This window comes from Clinocottus analis, unplaced genomic scaffold, assembly GCF_023055335.1.
Source record: "Clinocottus analis isolate CAN_PGR_092001 unplaced genomic scaffold, fCliAna1.0.p SCAF_8, whole genome shotgun sequence".
In the NCBI taxonomy this organism is placed as follows: Eukaryota; Metazoa; Chordata; class Actinopteri; order Perciformes; family Cottidae; genus Clinocottus; species Clinocottus analis.
In genome coordinates, this window is record NW_027176240.1 from 8,551,343 (window position 1) to 8,572,869 (window position 21,527).

At 41.6% G+C, this 21,527-nt stretch overlaps 1 protein-coding gene across 1 annotated transcript in view; it reads right to left on the minus strand.

Annotated features, from left to right (window-relative positions):
- Nucleotides 1–344: 344 nt before the first annotated feature.
- Nucleotides 345–21,527, minus strand: part of LOC137779551 (protocadherin-15-like) — a 165,262-nt gene continuing 144,079 nt past the window's right edge. Inside the window, exons 30-39 of the mRNA XM_068567458.1 lie at nt 20,228–20,316; nt 19,027–19,203; nt 16,473–16,691; nt 13,272–13,391; nt 6,502–6,526; nt 5,834–5,872; nt 5,615–5,688; nt 3,347–3,461; nt 1,218–3,187; nt 345–469 (exon numbers count right to left, since the gene is read on the minus strand). Coding sequence (XP_068423559.1) covers nt 1,241–3,187; nt 3,347–3,461; nt 5,615–5,688; nt 5,834–5,872; nt 6,502–6,526; nt 13,272–13,391; nt 16,473–16,691; nt 19,027–19,203; nt 20,228–20,316 — 2,805 coding nt within the window. The 3' untranslated portion in view covers nt 345–469; nt 1,218–1,240. The remainder of the gene's footprint in view (nt 470–1,217; nt 3,188–3,346; nt 3,462–5,614; nt 5,689–5,833; nt 5,873–6,501; nt 6,527–13,271; nt 13,392–16,472; nt 16,692–19,026; nt 19,204–20,227; nt 20,317–21,527) is intronic.

Sequence of the window (21,527 nt, forward strand, 5' to 3'; positions counted from 1 at the left end):
CACAAGTGCCACTGCTGTTTCTGTCAATCAAGACCTTGGCAATACTGGTTTTGGACCCAAAACTTTTAAGATCTGTGATGGTGGATCCAAGGGAGACACGGGAGTGCCGACTGTTGAGGTTGATGTCCACGTGAGAGGGAACACATGTACCTGCTTCATTTTCTGTGTCGTTCTCTGTGCCATCCATGCCAGGAATGGGTGGAGGTTCTTCATGAGTCACCCCCAACTTCTCTAGTTTTTTAAAATGCTTACCGAGCCGGCACGGAGAGCCAAGCTTCAAGTTGTTTGGGTGGGGTGGCCGCCAAGTTCGGACAATAGTGCCGTTTTGTGCAAGGTAGACATTCCCATTGATGTTGCTGTGGCTGTTGGGGAGTCTGTTTCGCTGAGTCTCTGTGGTGCTCTCTTCTCCTGTGGAGCTGGTCTCATTCTCCCGATCCACCACCAGCTTAATCCTCTTCTTTTTCCCAGGCTGAGGAGGAGAGAAGTGGTCAAAGTCAATGGAGTTTACACATAATTTCTTTGGGGGAAAAAGCAAACATAAACGCCAGCTAGGTCGTATACTAGGTATCAAGATCACGGTAATTACAAGGGAATCTCGCCACAATTTTCTCCCTTGACCCAAAAAAAAATAATACCCATGTTTTAAGAAGAAGTTATGCTGCTATATATTTGAGGACTATCATATACTGAAACAAATATACCTTCCACAAACCAAATTAAAGCTACCAATCAAATACAGACATGCATGTGTTTTCACAGTGATATTACTGTCCATTTTTAAGATGAATTGTTCACCTGCAAAACAAATCATAGTTCAATAAATGTGAAAGAATATCCTCTGAAAAAGATCTGCAGTTCTGGGTCGGAACTGAATTTATGGCGAGAATACTGTGTAGTCCGAGAAAAGCAATAATTTAAAAATGACAGAAAACGACAGTAAAACCAGATAGAACAGCAACTTGAAAAATCTCACAGCAGAAACAAGAGTATAATGGTATACAAAAAAGTAGAAGCATTAAAAGACTCTCAGGAAACATCAAAGAGAGGACAAAGTGAGCGGTGCAAGAAAGAGAGCAAAACTCTGATGTTTTGCAGCAGGAAACCAAAGTTTTTTGCTTAAGGGAAATGAGGAAAAAGTGGACGTTTGAAACACTCCGTAGTGGCAAGCAAGATTTCTTCACTTCCATGCAAGGGTAATTGATTGTATTCACTCTTACTTCACAGTGGACAATATATCTCCTTAGAAGGCAGTTGAGTTTCCTTCAGACTCAGAATCATCATCCGACGTAGCTTCAGTTTCTTCCGAGTCCTTCGAAGCGCTGCCAGTCTCTGAGGTGGAGCCACTGGCTGAGGACTTATCAGAGGAGATGGCGTCCTCGTCCACCTCCGTGATAGGGGACAGTCCTCCGTATGTTTCTACAGAGGTGTCACCGACGCTCCGGATCTCGGAGCTGTATGGTGGACCAGTATAGGAACCAGAGGGCTCAGGGTCTCTGGATGCTACACTGGAAGTCGAGGGCGATGCGTCATCACTGAGCTCACTGGCTGACTCTTTGCTCTCGTCAGCAGTCTCAGCTTCCTCCTCTTGCTCTTCTTCACTCTCCTCTGTGATTGTGTCCTCAGATTTGTGGCTCCGAAGGGATTTTTGGGAACGACGGCTGCCACTGGTGGACCGGGATCCAGCTGAACTCTCCCCACTTACCCGACTGCCGGATGAGGAGCCTTCACCGGACTCTGACCCAGACATTTTCCTCTGGCTGGATCCTCTAGACATAGAGCCTTCACTTCCTGACCCTGACTCTGACTCTGCCTCACTGGCTGTCCCTGTCCCCGACTCGGCCTCACTGAGTTCTTCCCTGGACTTCTCTGAGGCCACTGCGCTTCTTGATGATCTGGTCCTTTGTGACGACCGAACACTTGAGCCAGATGAAGATGCTGCACCACTGCCGCTAGCACTGCCGCTAGCACTGCCGCTAGCACTGCCGCTACCACTGCCGCTACCACTGCCGCTACCACTGCCGCTACCACTTGTACCTTCACTTACCCCTGTACCAGTCCCGCTGCCACTACCACTCTCAGTTCCACTCCCACTGATACCTGAAGCACTGCTCCTCTTGCTGGCTTCAGTAGCTGATGATCTCATAGAAGAGCGGGCAGAAGACCCACTTTCTTTAGTGCTACCTGAAGCCTCTCCTTCTTCAGACTCTTCATCGGAGTCTTTTTCTGTCCCTGAATCCTTTTCTGTGCTTGTTTCCTTCTCTGTTGCTGTGCCTGTTCCTGATTCTGTTTCTTTATCAGAATCTGACTCTTTCTCAGACTCTGAGTCTTTCTCAGTTTCTGATTCTTTCTCTGTAGCTGATGACTTCTCTGACTCTGACTCTTTCTCAGACTCTGACTCTCTTTCAGTCCCAGACTCTTTCTCACTGACAGATTCCTTTTCCGTTTCTTCTCCTTCAGATTTGGACTTGCTTTCCTCATCGGAATCCCCCGGCTCCTCATCAGGCTCTTCCTCTGAGTCCACAGTGCTTTCATTGGCATCATCCCGGTCCAAATCTACTTTGAGATAATCTCTGTCAACACTGCTTTTCTCCGAGGATTCATCATCAGAGTCTTTCTCCCTACTGCCTCCACTTCCACTTGCACCTGCTTCTGGCTCACTTTCAGAAACACTGATGGACACTTTAGACTTCTTGTCATCTTCGCTGGTTACTTGTGATGCGTCCTCATCTTTCTCGCTGCCTGTGGCCGAGCCACGACTCACACTACTTTGAGACTTCCTCCGAAACTGCAACTTGTTGCCTAAGTTGATTTTCCTTAAAACTTTGCCAAGCCGGCTGCGGGTATCTGACTTGCTATCAATCGGTCCCAAAACGGCAGGTACGCCACTCAAACTCTCCTGGCTGTCAATGCGGCGGGCTGACATCAGTTTGGCGTAATCCTGATCCTTCTTTCCAGCACCAAGCATCTTGAGCATCTTGGCTTTCTTCCACGGAGATGTGCCAGAAGGACCAGCATTAGACGGCTGCTTGCTGGCTCCCAGGAATTTGCTGAGTTTCATGACAGATTTCAGTCTCTTGGCAGCCTTAGAAGGCTCTGCTGGCTCAGCTTGTTCGATTTCATCCCCTGGCGGCATGTCCCTAAATGCAACCCTCTTGGGTCCACCTCGACCACGTCCTCTGCCCCGGCCCTAAAACAGTCATGTTTAATTCAACAACTCTTTGGGATGATAAATCACGGTTGACTCTTTGCTTTCAATAATACATTGGACAAACAACCAATTAAGACAATTAACAATCTTGACATTATCAATGCAAGTATGGCATTCACATCTAAGGAAAGCTAATACCTCAGCGCCAGGAGGACCGTAGAAGTACCCATCATCTTCCATGATCACCTCTCCATATTCATCGTACATGGGAGATATCAGCTTCCTCCGACTGCCATACTGAGGAATGTCATACCTGAGAAAAAGAGTCACACAAAATATGAACACAGGGTTTTAAATTACTGCAGACTACCATGACACTTTACTTATGGTTTTAATACTTTCCTAAGATAAACAAGAAGACACAGCATAGGCAGTAATTGTTGTGGTGATTTGCTGTAAGTTTTGCGGGATATAATAGACAGAAAGAAAGTTGCAGAGGCTGACAGAGCGTTTCCCAAAATAAACATAGTGGAGTATATATTTGCTTATGTTTGTCAAAGGTGATTAAATAACTTGCAAGAATGCTTGGATGGGGACTTGTAAAGAAATAATTATTGCCCATTAAAACTTGAACTTGAATAATATCAGATTGCATAACTCTTCCCCAATGTGCTGTTTTTTTTTTTTATTCCAGAGCATGTGTTCATTAAAGATCCAATACTGCCCACCAAAGATAGCCGAATGCAGTTATATTTTTTTGCCAATTGATATAAAAATGGAAGACAAGAAAGACTACACATTTAATATGGTCTGCATTGGTGTGATTGATGACCTCAATAAGCTTGGATCATTGATCTTGAACATGTGAATTACTCCGCTTACTTCACAATACCAAATTACGGAAGACCCAAAAGAAAAGACACTGATGGTAATTTGTGCCATCGCCACCTTCTGAATATGTGAAGCATGGTCTGGTGATTGCCAGATTAAAAACTTTACTGCTATTATAGTGTGCTTAATGCATTGACAAACACCTCCAAGGCATCCAGTCACAGTGAAGACGGAACACTCACTGGTAATAGCAGCTTTTACAATGAACTCTGTGGCATACTATTCAAATATAATTGCAGCTTGTCGCAAACGAAAGCAAGAATGAACAGCTGAGGAAATTAGAGTTCGTAAAGATTACATACAGCAAGTTGTTCAGCAACTACAAAGGCAATTACACTTCTTAATTTCAATATGGCAGGTTTGAAGCATTTTAGCATTTTAAGCCTGTAAAGTGCAAAGTCTTCTCCCTGTTTGGATAAACTTGTGTGTTGCAAGTCACCTGCCACAGAGCGGGAGCGTTTAATGAATAACAATTTCCGAGCAGCTGTTACAGCTTTGAGTTCCATGTTTTCCCTTTTTAGACCATATGGGCTACGCAACAGGCAAGCCAAAACACCCTCTGTCTAATAAACCTTCGGAAAGCACTATCACACTCTCAGGTGCCCGACTCAAGGCAGTATAATTGATCTCATTTGATAGGAGTAGAAAGGTAAACGCTCGGCTGTTATGTACAGCTGAGGGGGACGCACAAGTTATGCTCATAATTTTATTCTGAAATTTAAAAAAAATACTTGCCTATCCCCAAGGACTGAACACATGGGAGGTGGAAGGCAAGGCCCCAACAAAGACGTCCCAATAAGTCCCAATGACGTTATATATATATTTGTAGCTGTAAATCAGGGGTGCACCACTCAATAGGCCGCACGACCTTCGCAATTGACTGTGAAGGTAGTGCGAGTAGATCGCATGCCATTATAAAATATATAATAAATATATATATATTTTTAAACTTTATTGACAAAACGCAGCTACCGGTGTGCAAACAAATTAACAGGCTCATTAGAAAGAGCTAGCGGCCGCACAGGCGGGGAAGGAGGGGGGATTCCCATCATGCACTGGGCCACGCTGTCGATGGAGAGCTGCTGCACCCGCGTTGACCATGTGTGCATGACATCAGAGCAAGTCGGGATCAAATCAAACCAGCATGCATTGCACACGGCGATCGATTCTGCACAGAACTGGCTCATCTCGAAGACTATTGTCAATCGGCTCATATATATATATATATATGTCACGACACCTGCTGAACTGCTCCAATCTGTAGCTGCCTATATATATATATCTCTCTCTCTCTCTCTCTCTCTATATATATATATAGATATATATATATATATATATATATATATATATATATATATATATATATATATATATATATATATATATATATATATATATATATATAGATATATATATATATTATTAGACCTTTTTGATGTGGTCATTTTAAAAGTAGCTTGCGAGCCACAAAAGTGTGGGCTCCCCTGCTTTAAATGAACCGAAAGAGATCAGTTCCATGGACCAGAGTATGAATGATGAGAGGTGAGGCGGTGGGTCAGTGGGCTGCATGCTCACCCTTGGTCGTAATTATAGTAGTCTTGTGTGTAGTAATCCTGGCCTGGGTCGATACCTGACTCCATGGAGAGTTCCTTTATTTCAGAGAGGCAGAGAAAAAAATGTATCAGCACTGCTTGGAAAAAGACAGAAGAAGAAGAGCAGCGGCAGCATACAAGGCGAGTATACAGCAGAATGACTACAATCCCTGTGAATTAGGAAAAGCAGGAGGGTTTCTACCTCAGGTCTCAGAAGAGATGGCCTCAGCAGTTGCTGTTGCTGCCAAAGATTAGTACAGAAGAAGGAAAGGGCAATGGAAGGAAGGGATGGTCAGGAGAGACACAAACATAAGGAAGAGTTCACTCGGCACATTTCAGATTTAAATCCAGTCACTGCAGGCATGTCTTATTTGTCTTGCTAGGTCTATGTTAGACATGATGGAGGAGCAAGATGAAAAGATTGATAACATATTGATGGAAATGAAGCAAGGAAAATTGGGAAGATGTTAATCAAGCAGGAGAGGAAGTAAGAAATTGCAACATCCTGCGTGTGTCAGATGCTGACAATTCATAGATTATTTGATGGTGACAAAAAAGAAAGAATTTAATGTCAAACAGAATCACTTTGTTTGGTCTCTGATTAGTTGTTTTCCAACACAGGAGAAAAAGTCCTCCAAATGCTTATCTGCTTTTTGACAGGAACATTGAGGAATACAACAGACTTTCAAATCAAACCTGAACTGTAATGTCAGAGTCAGAAGTCCTATCAGCGAGATCTTCTCGTAGTCTCATTCAGAGTCAGTTGTAGATAAGAATAATAGGATATAAGCTGCCTCAACCTGCTTTGAGAGTGACAAAATGTCCTGGCGCAACAATAAGATAAGAACACATCACAACAGGAATGCTTACCTGTCTGCCGTAGCCTCCTCGCCTGCTGTGTGTCGCAGAAAGAAGGAAACAAGACAAGTAATGAATATGGATTGACAGCAGCGATTCAAGTGCTTTTTGATAAATGAAATGTTAAGTCTACAGGACTACATTCTGCTGACCAGTGTGGAAATTGCAGATTTACTTACTGTGCATTTTCATATGTTAAATTACAGAGTTGCAGTATTGTTCAGTTTAAAAAAAAAAAAAAAAAGCATGCCTGAGGCAACAATGTTATCGTGCTGGTGTGGGCTGTTTTCCCCCACAGTTATCTCGTCCAAACAGGGAAAGAAAAAAGATACAATAAATGCAAATATCAAAGAGGCTGGAAAGATTGGAGTTTAAAAAAAGTCAGAATTCATACAGACGGCATCTCTTCACATATATGAAAAGGACATTGTGATTTAAGAATTACTAACTCTAAGTTAATAAAAAGGTTGTTTTTTTTCCTCCCAAAATTGAATAAGTAAATCTTTGGAATTCCACCGGATCAAAGACATAAACAACAACGGAGAGCGGCTCCTGAGGACAACAATGCATCTGCAGTGCATTCAGTACAAGTCAATGAGAAATGGCGAGTAATGGAGCAGCCCGACTGAACCCTCCAGTTTCACAAGCGTACAACTGTAACCTGTCTGGGCCCATAAATAATGACGACTATCGCACTCAGATATATGGCCAAGCAATGATGTGAGCTTCCTCAGGAGAGCTGTAATCTGTTATTATGGGCAGGGACCAGGGGACAGGACAGAGCCATATGGCCACGCCTCCGAGGCACAGTGGATGATGGGAGTGGGATCTGATGGATGACCTGTTGGCTTGGCTGCTGGCTATTGCTGATTCATGAAACATCAAGAAAAATGGCCCAGTGGAGAGCAGCCATAGGAGGTTTGCACAAGAGGGGAGTTGGGGGAATATGGGTGATAATGTAATGTTGTAGAAAATGAGGTGAGAGAGTTGAGCTCAGAATTACAGCAAGACTTGAATACTGAAGAACCCAGTGTATTATAACAACAATAGCAAGGAGAGCTTCACTAATGGACTAGCGTTACATTTTTTTCACTACACATTTCTATGTAGAAACAATACAATATCTATGTATATTACTATTATGTCACAAATACCTTAACCAATAACACAAATTTACCCAACCCATTGTAACAGAAATTAAAGTGAAATGACTAGTTCAACATTTTGGGAAATATGCGTATTCTTGCTGATAGTGAGACGAGAAGAAAATCTCTTTCAAGTGTGAGTATTAATCTTCTCATCAAACTCTCGGTACAAAAGTGACGTATTAAGCAAAATGTTGAACGACAATGACAATATGACACACGATAAGGTGTAAGAGCAGGTGGATGTTTTCATGCAACAATAACCCCTCTAAAATGTTTGTGTGTACATAGAAACTGATTAAAGCCAAATATGTTGTATACCATAAAGTCTTCTTTGGTTTGTATTTTCTTAAACATGCTATGAGGAGATCTGGTCGAGACAGTACCATTTCTACTCAAAACCTAATTTTATTGGTAAATTTGTCTTGATTTTTTATCTTTTATTTTCAAACATTTCCTGAGAAAAGTTATTTAAATTTTTCAAACTGGTAAAAACTTTGAATTCGGTCTTCCACGTGATCGTTTTTTTTTTTTTTTTTTTTTTACATTACTGCATTGAATTATTAAAAAGGGCACAGAAAGAAAGTTGTAAAATGGAATATAAAGAATACCATTGAACACCTGCTGCTCTTCGGGTGGAAAAAAACCCAGCATGTGAGCTGCTTGCCTTTTTACAAAAGAGATTACCCCATGTCGTGAACATGGAATACAGAATTAGAAGGCCTTCGATCTGCGCATCAGGGGAACGTTTGATGAATCAAACATTACATTGCTCTGGAAAGGAGGTATGCTAAGACCATTTGCCTTAGGGCACGGAGAGAGGGAAACAAACACATGAAGGGTATGTGGGAGAAAGACAGAGAGGAGTGGAAAAAAAGAGGGGGGGACAGAGGCCGCATTGCAATGAGTGTAAAGGAGGTAATAGAATCTCCTGAGAACCACAAGGAAAGATTAACAAGAAGAGGCCAAGGATCGGAGAGTATTAGAACCAACTACAGGGGGACAAGAAGTGAGAGAGAAACACAGACAAATGGGACAGGCAGAAGGTCAGAGAGATGGAAAAAAGAAGAGGGTAACAATAGTTGACAGTCCCACAGGCAGCGGCCCTAGTTAACGATTGATTGGTTCTCTAATTAGCCTTTTCCAGTGTGCTAACGAACATCACAGTGACTACTTTATCATGCTGGGAGGATCTCTGCAGACATGTGACTAGACAGGTCCCCCCGAGGTTGGCTTTCTTCATTCAACATGAGCCTGCCGGGGAACCAAGTCGATGTATTTTTGTAGCCGATTTAAGAAGATGTTTCCCCTAAGGAGTGCCTGGCCCTGTCTATCTGCATCCAATAGTATTACATTTAAATAACAGGATTTACTGTAGCCTGCCTTAGTGTAAAATCAAATTTAATTTAATGTTGTGTTCTATATATGTTTCTAGATTAGTTTTTTCTGTGTATATTGTTCCCTTGCTCAAGGGTGGATATGACAATTAGTTGCATCTATTTTCGCTGCATCATACATCTGAAACATGTATATCTCACATTCAATCAACAAGTAAGTAGTTTAGTAAAATGTAATATGATGTCATAGTATTTACCTTTGGAAAACTTAACATTTCTGGTATTTTTTTTTACCTTGTTTGAAAAAACAAACAAAAACATTTTACATTATTTTTTGCTTAATTAGAATTCTGCAGGAAGAAAAGACATTCTAAATGTTCTGGTCTTAGGTGAAGAAGTCAAACAACAATTAAAAATCAGCAATATGCAGCCAGAAAAAGCCTTTGAGATTTATAAATGTTGGTGTTTAGTATAATCGAATTACAGTAGCTTTGGTTACGACATGTTAAGTTTATCACCTGAAATATGACACTAACTACAATTTATAATATGAACTCTGGGGTATGCTTAACACTATCATACAATATATCTTATAGCAGTTCAGATAATTAAAACATGCAAAACTAGGCCAAACTGACTATGTACGCAAGCCTCTTTTATGTTCTACTGCAAGCCTGTGAGCATATTGTACAGTCAGTGTGGCAGAGTTGAGTACATTTCTTGGCAGCTGCCTCTAATATTTGATTTACACACAAAACGTCAAGTAAAAAAGCATTCTGTCTGAACGACCTCACAGACAAACTCCTCAGACTTGGCTAAAGTTTAAACAAAATACTACCAACTGTGCAGAAGATAAAACATGGTTAGAAACCAGAAAAAAACAGGCATGGATATGTAGGAATGGAAATAACAAGAGTGCGGAGACAGAGGAGAAAAAGTCATAACATTGTGGATTGAGAGAAAGAGTGCTCGGCAGTGTTTGGGCTGTTGGAGTTGAATTGATTTGTCTGCTGAACGTCTGTTGCCGTGTTCACATCACTCCTTCCTTTTTCAGCATGGTTCACACTTGTTGCAGAGTTGATTTGGACTGCAGAGCTGGAGTTGGTTGTTTTTGGCGTGCTCTGCTCATCCCAGGGATCAGAGCATTGCAGTTTGTGAGCACCTTCTGATTCTTCAGTCACTTGTGGTTTCTTGTTAAACTTGGGCGCCTTGCAAGTTTTGTCTACTTGGCTGTACAGATTGGCAACAGATCTCTCGATGTCGGCTAGATTCTGGATGTTTTTCAGGATCCCTTTGAGTTCTCTCTTCCCGACGTCAGTTTGTGACGTGTCAAGAGGAGACGGGTGCTTTCGTTCCGAAACGGGGCGTAGCGAGGAGACGGACGGCAGAAAGGTTGGGACAAACTGGACGACTGGGCGTGAATGATCACTGATAGCGGGAGAGGGTGGGGGAGGGGGAGGGGGAGGGAGAGGCGGGGCAGGGAGAAGCGGGGCAGGGAGAGGCGGAGGAGGAGGGGGAGGAGGAGGAGGAGGAGGCAGCGGAGGTGGGGGTGCAACATATTTATTGACAGGAGGAGGAGAGGAGGGAGGCGGAGGTTTATGAACACAGGGGGGTGAAGGCGGAGAAGAGGGTGGACTAGAAGAGGGGGGAGATGTAGGTGGGGAAGGGGGATGTTCCTGTGGAGGAGGAGGAGGAGGCGCAGGACTTGCTGGTGGGTCTGGTATCATCTCCACAGTGATCTGACATGGCTGAACTGCCACGTAGCTGGAGATGCTGGAGCTGAACCTCCTGAGGAGGGGTTGCGTCGGTCTCTGGCTAGCAAGGGGCCACGAGTCATCTCCCTGATTAATGATAATGCTGGGGGGCACATCCCTGCCCACAGCAGTGGTGCTGTAGGGGAAATCCATGATGGAGAGCAGAGCTTCTGAGGTCAGCTCCAGCATGTCATCGCCGTCTCTATCCCTGACAAGGATGGAGGAGAGGGAGCCTTGGGAGCCATTCCTCTGCTTGAGGGTCTGTTCCGGGTAGACCTGTTGCTCAAACTGCTTGGCCTGCTCACGGACTGACAACTTGGTCTCTGCACTGCTACTCAGGCGAAGCGTTTCCAAACTCTCCGGCCTTTGCCTGCCACTCATGGCTGCTTTGAGTATCTGGAGCTCCCAGTCGTCCGGGTCCATAAGAGCTTGTCTCTTTGGCACCTCGTAATCGTGCAGCCCTCCGTGAATGCGAACAGGCATTGACCAGACGCAGTCTGGCCCTGCTGAGTGGGGAGGAGAAAAGAAGAAGCGCTTCTCAGATGGACTCTCCCCCCGTGCAGAGACCTCAGGACTGCTGTCATCGTACACAGGGTTGTGAGTGGTGAGTGGGTTGCGGTCAGAGAGGAAGGTCACGTTGCTCTCTGACTTGGGCAGGTTGACGTGCAACGCTCCGTTGCCGCGGGCTGCAATGGCGCGACAGGCAAAGGTGCTAAGAATCCTCTGATGGTCGGCCTCCTCAATGACAGACTTTTTAACCCTGCCCCAGCAAAAAGTGAAGGTGAAGAAGAAAAAAACAGAAGGCTTGAAACAAGTGAGAATTGATGATTGATGGTCTAAGGGTGAGCGAAGCAAAGTAAAAAGAGTGAGGCAAAAGCAAGAGCTTAACTGATCATGACTCTAAGTATTGTGACTGTTACTGAGAACGTCTATATTTTAAGGCAACTCAAAACTTTCTAAGCTTATGCTAAAGAATTCAACAGATTTGTTGGGCTTTGGTCCAAAGATACAGTGGTAGTCTCAACCCTTATTGGATGCATTACTACAATCAGTCACAACACTAAGAGACGTGAAGTTCAAAGGGCAACAAAGCACACAAGGAGACAATGTTTAATTGGTTGGGAGAGAGGAGACAGATATAGTGACAACTACTGACATTCAGGGAATCTAAACAAGGGTGCTTCACGTTTCCTGACGACATGGAACTTAAAGTCTTTATCTAAGCCTAAAAAAAACGTTCAACCGTGACAACTTCACTGAGGTCAATTAACAAAAGATATTCATGCTCAAGGGGTGTTAATGGTGAAACATCTTCCCAAATGACTAAAGGTTAAGTACAAACCAAAATCTAATTCATACTGTATATAGTATATGCATATGCTCAGCAAAAGCTATAAGCAAGGGGGGAAACTTGGGTGCTTCTCCTGTGTGAGATCATACAAATTTATTGATCAAATGCCTCAGACGTCATATATTTTTGGATTACTTACTGCAGTCTGAATCCAGAGAGACAGGGGAATAGAAATGATGGAGAAGACAGATAGACATACAGATGGTAAGAAGACTAAAGCAGAACTGTCAGAGGTGTGGATGAAACGCAAGCTGAAGAGAAAGTCAATACTGAACTGATATATTTGCTGTGTCTATCTGCAGAGTATGCTAGACTGTTGTGTGACTGACACACACACACACACACACACACACACACACACACAGTTGGTCAACATCTGTTGTAAACATTACACAAGCTTTTTACAGCTTGCCGTTGAGATTTCATTTTCTTTTGTATAAAAGCCAATGTAATCTTAATATCAGTATTTCTTTAAATGCTGTTAATCAAAATGATTAAACACAGCGAGGCAGCAGTTTGAATTCAATTTAGTCTCATTTAAAATTAATTTATTCATGTATTTCACGTTCAAGGTATTATTTTAAATGAAAGGTGATAATAGATGGCAAAACATTGGACATAAAGGCACACATTTAATGTAGGTTTTAATAAATAAAGGAAGGTTTAATTTATGAAAAGCAATTATGAAGCACAGGCCAGACTGTATTTGTTTCTATTCCCAGTAAACTATACGTTATTATAAACACAACACACTCTTCTTACCTTAAAAGAGCATCTTGCAAAAATGCATACACAGTCAAAGTAGGAAGACATCTATTAGCTTAAGTCTCATCAGCAGCTGAGCTGCAGTGTACAATGTGGTCTGCGGATATTTAAAGTGGATAATGGCGAGGAAGAAAAATAGCAGGGAGATCCATTGATGCAAGTACAAATACATCTAAAGCAGTGGGTGGACGTCTGAGGTCAACATGCAGAGCTGCCAGTAGTAACTTTAGAAAAGCAGAGGGAAATGATTTTGAATACTAGACAACAGTCGGTGTCAAATGCGGGAGGAAACTAAGGCAGAGGTACTGACATTCAACATAAAGAAGAGAGAAGAAACTCAAAGAAGGGAACCTGCAGAGCAAGAGTACCTGCTTGTCAAGGGAACAGGTGCGATGAGAGGTAGATAAAGAAAGGGTCCGAGTTGACTCACATGCTGCTGTCGCCCAGCTCCTCGTACAGGTTGGCACTTGGAGCCCCCGCCGGAGCTGCTTTCCCTCCTGGTGGCAAAGCCATCTGAATCCTGGCAGTTTTGGCACACTCTGCCTGTCGCCTGTGCAAGGTGTCAACATGTACAGTCACCGAGATATGTTTCTAGTCCCCAGATACACAAGCCCGTGCACGAACACGCAAAGGAAAATCAACCCCAAATGCTTGTTTCACACTTAATGTAGGTAAGAAGGAACTCCTCCTTTCTAGAACCGTGTGGTTCAAAAGGGAGCAGAGGCCAGAGACGCATCACTTATGCATGAAGACTGCCAAAGATCAGCAAAGTGTTTTCACAAGTTTTCTTTTTCAAAAAGGAGGCACATGCAGTAACTTTAAACATAAATTTAAACATAAAAGTTTATCGTGGTAAATTAGTTTGTGAAGAAAGAACACTTGCCATTTGTTGTATTTATATTAATACCAATAATGGCCCATTTATGAAGTGGCCCCTTCTGATTTACCATCATTTGATTTAAGATTTTTTTTTTCATGACAAACATTCTTCGAGGAGATCATTTCCATCTGTGATGCAATACATATATTTTGTTCATGCTGAGATGAGGTTTAGGTAACATCTTTTCTTATCTTATTAAAACTGCAGTAAGTTTTTTTTATTTTTTATTTTATTGTTACGACCAGAAGAGATTCTAAAAGAAATTAGAAGCTATTTTTTTCTTGCAATAAGAGGTATTTTCTTATGGACTCTATGCTCTCTACTGGAAGTCACTGGCATGTTGGTCCTGGTTTGGATACAGCTCTCATTTGCATGTTCTGTTCTCTTCCTCAGCTACTTGTTTACTCTGAAAGCTGCACAGAGCTGCAACTGTTGATTCTAAAAGGGATGGACCGTACTAGCAATCGTTTCCCCGTCAGGGAGGTATTTCTTTTCTGTATTAATAGAACATAAATGTCTTAATGGAGCTATAGGAATGAGAACAACACACACAACACATGATTGTTTTAGATTGCACAGGAGCAGCACAGTGACGACAATATAGTGTTGTAAGTCCTGCAGGAGATTGAAGATTTCTATTGAGGATCGATACCTCAATGTCTTCAAGGCAGTCTTAGAAAATGACTGATTTATAGCTAACAATAACAAATGTATTGTGGATTTGAGCATTTTATGTGTTTTCATTGACACGTTTATGAGCTACACTCTGCAGCAATATACTTTTATTAACTGAAAGGTCTAACAATAATGCAGCCGCAGGACTGACGGGTAACAAGTTTTCAACAGAGCGACGAGTGCAATGTTAGAGATGAGTGAGGATGAGACGATTTTAGTACAGAACTATGTGTCTTGTTGGCATTGGGTTGATTTTCCTTTTGAATTTCATTAGATTTTTCACTCGAATCTAAACTGCCAAAATAAAACTTAGTTATGTATCCTACAAGATTCATCACTGTTGCTTTTATGTCTTAATACTTGCAGACATTTCCAAAGACTGGCATTACCGAGCATGCATTTCTTTACCTTTACCAATATCTTCAAAACATTTAACTTATCTTTCAAAAAAACAAATGAATATGAGAGAGAAACTGTAAAACTTAAAGAAAGAATGATTACTTACTCTTTGAACCTGTTTTTAGGGTTTGATTCCAAAGAAAGGAGAGGAGACAGGAGAGAGAGAGAGAGAGAGAGAGAGAGAGAGAGAGAGAAATAGGAGACAAAAAAAGATGAGTAACTGCATAATTTCTCAAGAGTGTAACCTCCATACAGTTTTCATGCAATGAGGTATTTAAAGTTGGGAGGTGACACAACACAGACATGTTGGAGAAAATAATGAACATTATTCATGGAATTATTTCACTGACAACCCCATATGTTTGTATAACATACATATCACATATACATCATCTATTCAACCGCAAAAACAGTAGAAAACTTTCTGTACTTTCTCTTCAATTTCTATCCAAAGTAGAAAGCACTCCAGCCTCCAGCAGTGACTGCAGGGCTACAAGCAAAAGTAGCCGTTGCTTTCTCTTTAAGTGAATCTCCTGTGCTTTATATCAACATGACTTATTCACAACAAAATTCAATTTTTCCACATGAATAATCAAAATCATGTTTTAAACATTACGCTCATTCTCAAATTGAGGCAACACAGAATTATGTTGACATACAGAAAGTGATTTTTTTTAAATCCTTTAATTTGACCAAAGTAATGACGCAAACAACATAGTGCCATCTGCTGTGACAGTTTGTGTGTTAGGTCTAATGTCACCATCAACAGCTTTCCGCTGTGTGTTTGTTCTGCGCATTTGCGTCGTAACAACCACTCCGTCCATCTGCCGTGAATAAACATTTCCCCAAATGTCACTGTTTAAGGAACATTTGCAGAATACTAACAATTAAAGGGGATAAGACCCGTCCTCCAGCCAGCCTTTTGTTCAAAGGTGAGTTCAACTACCTCAGCTTTAAACAAAAAAGCTTAAACTCCAGTGTGCATGTGTGAGAAGCAGAGTTTGAACAAGCCAGACACTGTTTATTGTGTGTGCGTCAGGCAGAGATGATTAAGTAGCGTGAAGACGCACTGTGACGGTCACAATTGGCTGTAGATATTTGTCACAAATGAGTGTTAATTAATCTGCTTTCACAGAGCATGAGCAAGGAGATTAGCCCAGTAGAGAGCGCAGTCAGCATGTCTGATGAGAGAGAGAGAGACAGAGAGGGAAAGGGAGAGAGACACACACACACACACAGGCAGCAAACAAGCAAGACCGGCCCTCAATTTATCTTAAAAACCTGACAAAACCCCTTTTCAACAATGCTGTTTGTGGTTTTGTGGGCCAGAGGGTACAGTGAACAATACAATTTGAACTAGAGGAAATTACATGTCTGATTAGTCTGTGAGGAGCAAACGTTTCCTCTAAAACCAAATGAAACGCAATATCTCCTAAGACAACGGTCTGCTTAATTAAAATGCATTTCCCTCTTAACTTCGTGACAACAGTTTAAACATGATTAATCGATTACAGAAGCCGGTGATGATTACCGATTGTTTTTCTTAATTGTTTTTAGATCTCGTCTTCTTCCGCATTATGTTTTGAGGCTGTTAACGCTTTTATGTGAAGCACTTTGAATCGTCTTGTTGTTGAAATGTGCTATGCAAGTATGCCAGCATGAGGCGAGGGTACTCACTGTTTGTAGGTGACCATGACGATGAGGATGGCAGGGATGCAGCACAGGATGATGATGATGGCCAGGGCCAGGAGAGCTCCCTCCGTGTAGCCCACAGCTTGGGCCGCCTTCTTCACACTTGCCACAATGTCTGGGGAGCGGATCTCCAGAACGCGGCCGCCCTCGCCCAGATATGGCTGGAACTCCTTGTTGATTTCCAGCACATTCCCATCGAGAAATCTGTGATGTGTGACACAAAACAACAACAGGAGAACAATCGTAATCTTAAAGCAGTCATAATCAATATTTTTGTAAAAACAATGTACCAAATGATGATTTAGTGAAGCCAATGCAGACATGCCTTAACCTTACAGTCTATCTGATAGCCAGCAGGAGTCGACACCTGTGGTTGCAAAAATAAGTCTGTTTCTATCAAAGTTGATAGTTTATTGTCTCAATCGCTAGTTTCAAATATTCTTCAATACAGAATGTTCATTAGTTAGTTATTTAATGTCCCATTTAGAACATAATAGACAATAAAGCAGTGTATGCTTTAGGGCGTGGCTACCTTGTGACTGACAGGCCGCTCCCCCAGTGTTGTCTGGTCTGGAAATTATGAACGTGTCAACTTTAACCCTTTCATATTGTGCTTTCAGTTTGTGAAAGTTAAGTTGAATACTTTTGGAGGCCTAATAAGTCTTATTTAGAGTTCTAAACGTAAGGCTTCAAAACAGCAGCTCACTTTGTATTTACTGTCTACGGTAGAGAACCAACTCCACCAAGATAGAGCTGACTGATTTATGGCGATCTATAACTGATGGTTTGTTAAATTCAGTAAGTAACTGTTTGATAAAAATAAACTCAAAAGATAATATGAGACTGTTGTGCTCTCAATTAGTTTCCTGCTGCCTCAAATGGCAAAAAAAACAAGAATGACTTTAAGTGTGTCATTCGCCGAGAGACAATTATTTCAAGGTCAGTAGCATCTGGTAAATTACATTATCACATTATTATTTTCTACATACCACTCACAGAACTTTAAGTGCAAATGATTTGTCAAAATAAGATAATGATAAAAATTGCGTGATCTTCACACCAAACATGTTTTCACTCTTGTGACAGAATTTGCATCAATATTGTAGTAAAATGAACATGAATAAAAGCATTGCTCCCATTGTTATATTGTTACATTGTTATACCTAGAGTGGTTTTCAAACAATCTGTTTCATAAAGGATTGAGCATCAAATCACTGTCATTTGTGTTCTCCATAGGTGAATAAATGAGCGGAGATGTCAAACGTTTTCTCTGGCAATCCATCCTCTCGAGAGGTTAAATGGTAGCGAGTGCTGTGCTCAAGGTGGCGTAAGGACACTTTATAATGCAAGAATTTGTCTCCCTATGTTGTCTCTCTCTTTCTCTCTCTGTGTAATCTGACAGGCAAGTCACATATTTATTACATGCAATTACCTCAGAACATTGTCAGCCATCCATTGCATACATAAAAAAACCTTTCCCCTCTCATTAAAATGATTTTCCAGAATCATATTGAAGCACGGATGTAGCCAGCCTCTTCTGAAAGGAGCTTGGCGCTCTTTATAGCTGCTACTTGTAATAATGGCGATGGTCACTAATTTGGGTTAAAAAAAGAGCTGTTTTTATGACACAAGTGCCACCCTTCCAATGGAACCGGTCTCAATCCTCCACTTAAAAAACAGTTGAGGCACGCTTCTGATCGTCAAGGACACGAAGATAATGTCTATAGATTAATTCAATACATACTGAAAGCACCTCTAAAGGTCATTTGAGTGGAGCATTTTAAAAGGAACTGAAATGGACTTTCAAACACAGGGAGCAAGGTTTCTCAGAAGCCACACACAACACAGAATAGGCAGCAAGCATATATAGAGAAAAAAAAGTGAAAATAGTATCATAAAGCTCAATGTGAGTCAAGCAGGGGAGCATAAAGGGATAACTCAGAGAGCGGGTGTTTCCTATTGATTGGCAACTCTCATGCTCTGATGGAGTTGCCTTTTTAAGATAGGTGTCTGATCGGTTTGACAGAGGGGCTGAAAAACCTAAGAAAGGTGAGCTTGCTCTCAGGTGCCAGCTCACTTTTTTTCTTCTTAAGGGATGAAATAGTATAATGTAAGCACTTTTCTAAGTTGCTTTAATAGCATGTGAACATGGTCTCTCAGTGGTCAAACAGTAACATACATCTCTCCATCTCCATGGCCCAGAACAAAAGGAAATAAATGTGTCCGTGGCATTTTTGCAGGCACTTTGAGGCTCTGGAATGACGGGTTAAATGGTTGAAATACTCCCAGCTTCACTCTCACTTTGTCCGTTCCTAACCTCCCCCTATCCTTTTTCCTCTGTTACATTTTTCCAAATTCTGTGACATATGGACGATTGCTGCAATTGCAGGATAAACAAGGTCTTATAAAGAGAGTAATGGCAGACTCTGTAGAGGAGGAAGCCATGGCAGCCTGCTAGACTGCAGAGAAGAAAGATATGCAGCAGGGACATAAACCAAATGGTGGAATATACTTCTTGTAATAAAATACACCCACTCACTTGAAAAGTTCCTTGGGGGAAATGGCCCTGTTGGTGAGCGGGTCAATGGCGTACACCATCAGGTCCGACTTACTGTAGTCCTCTAGTTCAAAGCCATCGCCATGACGACGTGGCCCAATTGACTCAACAATTACTTTGGCACCTGGAATCTGGTCCTGGACGTGGCGCTCCAAAATACTGAAATGAAAAGAGAAAAAAAACACCGGTCAAACTTTTATGAGGAAAGCAGTAACAGTGTATATACACACACACACACACACACAAAGGTTTGCATTACTTCAAATCATTTCAGGAACCTCTGTGTCTTGAAGCCACCGATCTTAAGCACTTCATTCTAGGAATGATTGTCCCGTTGGGCTGCTTTTTGCTTCACAATTGGACTCTTGGCAAAAGAAGGCTTTGATAATCCTGTTCAGGCAGGGGGAAATCCACACCTCAAATTACAGCCAATAGAGAAAAGCCTTGCCGTCTGCCTTTGCCAAGGTGGGTAAACAGTTTGAGCACTGAGGTAAAATGGCCCGGGATCATCAAAAGCACCGTGCAAAATCGTAGACCTCTCAAATGTCATCACTGCAAAGAGCTTAACATGACTAATGTGTGTGTTTTTCAGCCTAAAAAGCAGTGCCATTTATTTGGGAGAGACACAGGAAGCTCTTGAAAACAACTATTAACACCAATTTGCCTTTCAGATTGACTAATTAGATTAAACACGGTGCCCCAAGAGATGCTAAAAGCTGTTTCATGAATCTCTATCATTAATTCATTTGGACCAGGAAAATAGACTCGAGAGGATAGACTCGACCGTCTCATTGTCTAATCTATGATCCTAATTGATTGGTCAATGGTTATTGAAGAACAACAGACATCACAAATTGGACGTAACATTTTTTCTTCTTGGTTCCTGTTTATTTCTGTTGTTTAGGAGATCTGAATCATTAATGTCACTCCAGGCCTTATAAAATAATTGTATAGGCAAATTACGGTGCCACCTTGAATCAAGTTCACCCCTTGTCATAGTCCCGCACACAAAGATTCATCTTCCAGTGTCAATTAAAAAAAGAATATTAGATGGTGAGGAAATGTATTGAAAAAAATAAGTTGTATGGATGAGGTGACTGTCAAACGTGTACTCCTTCCATTATGCAACCACTGTTGGTTAGTTTTTTCTTTCATATGTCAATAACAGTAAATGCTGTCTTACCTAATGAGTTGCTCTTTATGCTCTTCCACTAAAGTGGGTGGGACAGTGGACACAACCACTTGCATGTCCAACGCGTTGACCACGGAAACCTGAGATAGTAGAATGGAAGGAAAGAGAGAAATAACAACCAAGCGGTAAAACAGACAGCAAAGAAAATAGAAATAAAGTGCCATTAAGCCAGTGTGTCACTGCGAGTTTGGTCGCCACATTCAAACGCTTCTGTCAAATGAAATGGGACCCTCTAGTTGGTTGCTTGCAATGCAGCAAACTTAACAGGCTTTAATTGTGATGCTGTATATGAGTGCATAGGCAACAGCTTATGTGCTCTGAAGCCAAATCTCCCATGTGACTCCTGTGAAATTAGGTTTCCCCTTGAAAATTAACGAGCACGCTCTCGCTGCTCTCCCATACCCAGGCAATGTCCCAGACCCTTCTTCTGTCTCGTTAGAAGCTTGTTAGCCAGACATATTTCACTGAAACGAAAAATAATCCTTCCCACAGTCAGGAAAGATAAGCATTGAATTGGGAACAAAGCTGAGCCCAATCACAGCGTGTGCGTGGGGGAAATTATTCGGAAAAAGAAAGGCACACAAAGGCGAGAGACACCCATTTAGTCAAACACACGCACAGACACACAAATGTACGTAATATGTACAAAGTTAATACACATTGATTGAAAGAAGCAGTCTAATGGGATCATCAGCCAGTGGCAGAGGCCACATGTTGTGTGTCCTGTACCTACTGTGAATAATTCAATGGACTGCAACCAAAACATTTGGCACTGAGCAAACACAAACAAAAAAGCCCCATCGAGGCTTATAATGAACACGTTAGTCTGAAAAGAAGAAAAAAAGAGAGCAGAGGTTTCAAAATTAATAAACCAAAAATAATTGGTGGTGGTACTTAATGGGAGACATCTTTGATATACGAACAGCAGATGCCATGCAGCGTTGTTGCTGGTAACATATTTAATAAATAATGAAATAAAGATGTATAACGATTTTAACTAATTTAATTATGACTTTTAAATACATTAGTATATCTCAATGGTGGCACTCAGCCTAAATCATAAGCCACCATTAGTTCAACTAACATAATTTAACAGGAGATTCAATTTTGGATGCCATCCAATTTTGGAAAAATAGGAAAAACTTCAAGATTTGATAATACCTAATTAAATCTTAATCTTGGGGTTGCTATGGAGTCCTTCTCCATGTGTACAGGGACCTGTTTTTTCATATGGACACAAATCAAATGATCAAGTTCTTTAAAAATGAATGATTCATTTGACAAACTACGT